This window comes from Sceloporus undulatus, chromosome 2 (genome assembly GCF_019175285.1).
Source record: "Sceloporus undulatus isolate JIND9_A2432 ecotype Alabama chromosome 2, SceUnd_v1.1, whole genome shotgun sequence".
Lineage (NCBI taxonomy): Eukaryota > Metazoa > Chordata > Lepidosauria > Squamata > Phrynosomatidae > Sceloporus > Sceloporus undulatus.
The window spans coordinates 25,504,716-25,510,715 of record NC_056523.1 but is presented as its reverse complement, the minus strand read 5'-3'; the positions used below and the strand labels follow the sequence as shown (position 1 = coordinate 25,510,715).

The window sequence follows — 6,000 nt, the reverse complement described above, 5'->3', positions numbered from 1 at the left end:
TGTGATAAAGTATTATTCAAACTCTTTAATTTTACTTTTTACTTTTACTTTGTTTATTGCGCTGCCCCTTATAGCTCCTAATTTTGTGTAAAAGCTCATATGAAAAATTTTACATGCAGTTGTTGTAGTCTCCTTCATTTACTTTATGTTTACTGGAGTATATGTAGATTTTGTCTCCCTTCCATAGTGAGTTACTATTGTAAGGACCATGTTTGTTAATTATACTGAACAGTTGTAATGGTTTGAGTGTGGAATAAAAAATACTGAAAGAACATTAGGAAAATAATTTTCTCAATCTGTTTTCTTGTGTCTTCCACAGCCTGTCAATCAAGGGTGCCACTATCAGAAAGAAATGAACCCTCTTTCCCATTCCAACCCACGGTAAGCTGCTGTTTACAGCCCAGGCAACAACGATGTGCTCAGAATGTTCGAAAGAACCAATCAATATGACATTTCTTTGGTAGACTCTTAAATCTTATTTTCAGCTGCTCTGTCCTGCCTCACCCCGCTCTTCACAAACGCACTTGACGTTTGACAGCTGCTATCATGTATATGTGCTTGTATGAATGTGAGGGGGAAAGGAAGGAGAATAGAGGGCTTCAGACTGTGCTTGCTACATATTCAGAATACTGCAGTCATACTGTTATACCCACAAGGGATGCTGGAAGTTGTAGTCCAAAATGTGACCTTTCTGGGCTCTGATTCCTAGATACTACTGTGTAAGGATGTTGACATACTGGATACCATTATACACCCTTCAGCTGGCCAGTTTTATCAGGGAGAGGCCCAGTTAATCTTCACTTATCTCACTTTTAAATGTTCCTGTTCCTCTTTCCTTCTCACAATTGCCCCCTTTGTCCTTAAATCAGCAGAGGAAAGAGGAGGGAGCAGAATGTTTCCCTTCACCCTAGGGAAACTGCTGCAGCCTCTCCAGACTTGTCAGTTCTTGTCAGTTCTTCCTCATGAATATCTTTTTCTATCTTTTTAAAAACTAGTTTTTATTATTTTATTTAAGATTTTGAAATACATTATGAATTCTTCAAATGCATAACATCAACAAAATACAAATATCATAATTTAAATTGTGTTTATTGCATTATAGTGGACCCTTGTTATCCGCTGGGGTTTGGTTCCAGGAACCCCTGTGAATAACAAAATCCGTGTATGCTTAAGTCCCATTTAAAACAGTGGCATAGCAAAATGGTGTCCCTTATATAAAATGGAAAAATCAAGGTTTGATACTTGAAATGTATACTTTTTTTGAATATTTTTAAACCGTGGATGCTTGAATCCATGTATAAAAAATCTGTGGATAAGAAGGGACAACTGTTGTTGCAACTATGATGGATCTATTGGTTTAAGTCTATTTTTAATTTGTTCTAATTGTACAGATCTACCATTCAAGTATAAATCTTTAATTCTATATAATCCTTTCTGTTCCAACACTGGTTATGTTTATCTTCCTGTTTAAAAAGATGATGTTGCAAGAAAGGACAAGGACATGACGAAGCTAGTGTAAAAACAATGGGGTCTTGTTATCCATGGAGGTTTGGTTCCAAGACCTCCTGTAGACCCCAAAATCTTTGGATGCTCAAGTGCTATTAAATATAATGGTGTAGTGAAATGATGTCCAATGTAAATTCGAAGGCTTTCATGGCCGGCATCCATAGTTTTTTGTGGGTTTTTCGGGCTATGTGGCCATGTTCTAGCAGTTTCTTTCTGACGTTTCGCCAGCATCTGTGGCTGGCATCTTCAAAGAATGCTTGCCTGGAAAGGAGTTGGGTATATATATACTGTGTGACCTGGGAAGGCAGGAGGGATTTGCATGTGGATTGTTCTGTTACTAATGGCAGGCCTCAGGGTGGGAGGGTCTGTAAAGGAAGATTAGTGTCGGCTTGATTAGTGCTCATTGTCTGCTGGGAAACCCCTGACCCTGGAAGATTTCTCATTTGCATTTGTCTTTATCTTGCTGTCTTTCAGGATTGGTAGTCAAACCTTGTTTACTTTAAGGGATTCCTCTTTCCTATTGAAATTGTCCAAGTGTCTGTGGATTTCAATGGCTTCCCTGTGCATCCTGACATGGTAGTCGTTGGCATGGTCCAGAATTTCAGTATTTTCTGGACCATGCCAACCACTACCATGTCAGGATGCACAGGGAAACCATTGCACAGAGGTTTCCCAGCACACAATGAGCACTAATCAAGCAGACATTAGTCCTCTTGTGCAGACCCCCACACCCTGAGGTGTGCCATTAGCAACCAACAATATACATGCAAATCACTCATGCTTTTCCAGATCACAGAATATATATAGCCAAGTCCTTTCCAGGCAAACATTCTCTGAAGAAGCCAGCCACAGATGCTGGCGAAACGTCAGAAAGAAATTCTGCTAGAACATGGCCACATAGCCCGAAAAACCCACAAAAAACTATAGAAATGGCGCCCCTTTTTATAAAATAGAAAAATCAAGATTTGCTTGTTGAAATTTATATCAACCACAGGTGGTTGAATCTGTGAATAAAGAATCTATAGGTATGGAGGGAAAACTATAATTTATTATATCTGAACTAACTACTGAGCATTCTATTGCTAATGCAAATAGAATGGGGAAAAGTGGGCAGCCTTGCCAAGTTTCTATAAGTAGATGGAATGGTTGAAAAGTTCCGTCAAATAACTAAGGAGATTATCAGAAGGGGAGGGGAGCCGGGAGTAAAGGGCAAGGTCACGTGATTGCACTGAATATTTTCAGACACATTGCGCTTATCCAGGATTTAACCCATGAAGATCCAGGAATGCTCCAGCAATAAACCATTCACGGGGAAGTCCCAGGAATGGTTTGTTGCTGGAGCATACCTGGGTCTTCATGAGTTAAGTGCTGGATAAGTGTGATGTCATCTGAAAAACTTCAGTGTGATCACGCAACTTTGCCGGAAGTATGCCTTTTCTTCCTCAATTTTTCCCCATCTGATAATCTCCTTAGTTCAAGATGGTCAAAAGCTTTTAACACATCCACTGGTGTTATAGAATCATAGAATCGTAGAGTTGGAAGAGACCACAGGGGCCATCCAGTCCAACCCCCTGCCATGCACGAAATCCAAATCAAAGCATTCCCGACAGATGGCCATCCAGCCTCTGCTTAAAGACCTCCAAGGAAGGAGACTCCACTACACTCCAAGGGAGTTTGGGTTACTGGGCTATTATGAAGTTGACCCACATGAATTATATTTAAAGCTCTTTTTATGGAGTCAGCTCGTGTCTTACTTGGCACAAAACAAGTTTAATATGGGTTGATGTATATCATAATAAATTTATTTAATCAGTGCAATAATTGATGTAAATATTTATTGGTACTGATGAAGCAGTCTTATCAGTTTATAAGCTGATATAAATTGGGAATCGCCCCCTGGTTTTTGGTCTATTCCAGGGATGTGGTATTTTTTTCCTTCCAGGAGTATTTAATTTTAAGTAATTTATGTAACTGTAGAATCAGTAGCATCCACAAATATTTTGTAAAAACATACGTCAAATCCATCTGGGCTTGGTTATTTTTCAGGTTTTACATGTTTAATTGTGTTCCGTATATTTTCAGTTTATGGGGGTGGGTGTTTAATATATTTTTATGTACATCTTATTGGTTTAACTGGGACTTTCTTCACAAAACCTTCTATATTTATATTCCTGTCTATTTCTGAATAATATAGATCCACACAGCATTCCTTAAAATCATTACTAATTTCATTTGGGTTTGTAATAATTTTGTTATTGCAATCCTTAATTAAACTTATCCTTCTTTTAGTGATTTTTTTAAAGGACATTAGATAGTAATTTTGTATTTTAAAAGTCCTTTTAAATATACAAAAGCAGTATATACAGTCCTGTCCATTTCCAAAGAATATAGTTCTGATCTTGTTTGACACAATTCTGCCCATATTTTCTTCCTTCTTGTTTCTTTCAAGCTCTTCTGATAATTCTTGAATTCTTTTTTGGAGCTCTTCCCATAAGTATTGTTTAACTTTTTTATCCTTGAATGTTCTGTAGTAAAATTTCCCCTAATAACTGTCTTTTATCACTCTTTGTCTTGTAAACCGCCTTGATCATGCATTTGGAAAGGCGGGGTAAAAATAAATATTATTATTATTATTATTATTATTATTATTATTATTATTATTATTATTATTATTATTATGTGCCAAAGGCAGAACTTCAGTTAGGTCCTATGATCGGTTCATAAAAGTTTTCCATACATTGTTTCATTTTCCCCTTTTCCTCTATTTAGAAGCAAAGTTGTATTAAACATCCAAATTCTGTTTTTAATTATTTTCATTTCTGAGTCTAATCTTGCTATTATTGATTAATGATCAGAGCATAAAGATTGGGCAAGTGTGTGTGTGTGTGTGTGTGTGTGTGTGTGTGAATTCTCTCATAATATTATCTGATATTAGAAGGTGACCTATTCTAGAATAGCTAGTGTACCTGCCTGGGCAGTGCATATAGTCCTTTTCTTTGGGATATAAATATCTCCATGCAGCCACTAAATTATATTTATGTAAAAGAGAAAGTGTTTTGTGTCCCCATTATCCCTTCTCTTAATTATCTAATTTTTTATCCCTATGCAGTTAGTATCCCTGCCAATATTAACAGATCCTCCTGCAAATTTATTCAGTTTCTTAGACATTGGTTCCAGAAAGATCGTTTGGTTTCTATTGCATATATAGTATTATCTAAAGTTATAATTTTTCCTCTTATTCTTCTTTTTACAAAAATAAATACTTCTTCTTTATCTTTATTATAATTTATTATTTCTGTGTTTCAGGTATTGGAAAATAATGCAAAATTTTCCGTTTCTGATTTATCAGGGAATACTTGTAGATCTTAACTCCAATGGGCCCTTGTTATCTGCTGGGGTTTGGTTCCTAATTTGCATATTATGAAAATATTTTAATTATGCAAATCACTCTAATTTACATTCTAATGGTTGCATTTTTCTTTCACTATGTTTAACCTTTGTACCATTTTACAAATTAAAACTGTTCTGACAGAAACTGTGCAGACCAATGTTTAAAATGCTGGATTGGAACAGAGAAATCCAGATCCCTAAAGCTATCACAGGGTTTTCTTGGCAAGTTTCTTCAGTGGGCAGGGTTGCCATTGCCATCCTCTAAGCCTAGTCCTAGCAAACCCAATGAATTTGGGTTCTGAGTAGACCTATTTAGGATTGTGGTGTATTTATTCATTTGTCATTCTGGAGGGAGGCAGACAGTGTAAAAAGTCAGATGATAGACCAGATCCTGCATCATCCCCCCCCCCTTTTTTTTTTTTCTTGTTTCTACCTCCCTCTCTTAAGGCTCAAGTACGGTATTTTTAGGACTGTTCTACTCCATCTTTAGTACCTACATGTCTCCCACCAATCCCACTCCCCATCCCTGGCTGCTTATTCCTCCTCCAAAATCCCAACCATCATCCCATAAATTAAGCCATCTGAATTGGAGACAACACAATATATTTGTTTATACTGTGCAGAGAAGTAGGTAATTTTATACTTACACCTTTTTGCTTTTTCTTATTCTTTTCCCTTCCTCCCCTCCTGTCTCACCTGCCTTTATTTATTTTTAACCCCCCTTTGAAGCAGAAAGAGAGTCCAACAGGAGAGGGGGACAGAACCTCACTACCCATCTAATATTTAAAGCCATGAATGTTTGGATCTATCCCCACCACCTCCTTGGATCCCTTTTCCTATCCTGGTGTTAACAGGGCTATCATCACTTGCCTTTGATTTTAATTGTGTTGCTCTCTTCAGAGAAGAATAAAGGAGGGGAGTTTCTCAGTCTCTGACAAAATGCAGCCTGGAACAAAACAGGGATCCAGGATTTGTGACTTCAGTCATGCCCAGACGGAACGTTTTTTAGACCCTCTAATCCATGATTGTCCCGGTTTCCCAGCACATATGGCAAGCCTAGTCGGAAAGTACAAACTGTTGTATCAGAGCATGGACTATATGCTG

At 37.4% G+C, this 6,000-nt stretch overlaps 1 protein-coding gene across 1 annotated transcript in view; it reads left to right on the top strand.

The window, feature by feature from the left end:
- Positions 1–308: 308 nt before the first annotated feature.
- The window catches only part of LOC121924350 (protein CFAP20DC-like), a 68,102-nt gene continuing 62,410 nt past the window's right edge, over positions 309–6,000 (top strand). Inside the window, exon 1 of the mRNA XM_042455747.1 lies at positions 309–381. Within this exon, the coding sequence (XP_042311681.1) occupies positions 353–381 (29 nt within the window). The 5' untranslated portion in view covers positions 309–352. The remainder of the gene's footprint in view (positions 382–6,000) is intronic.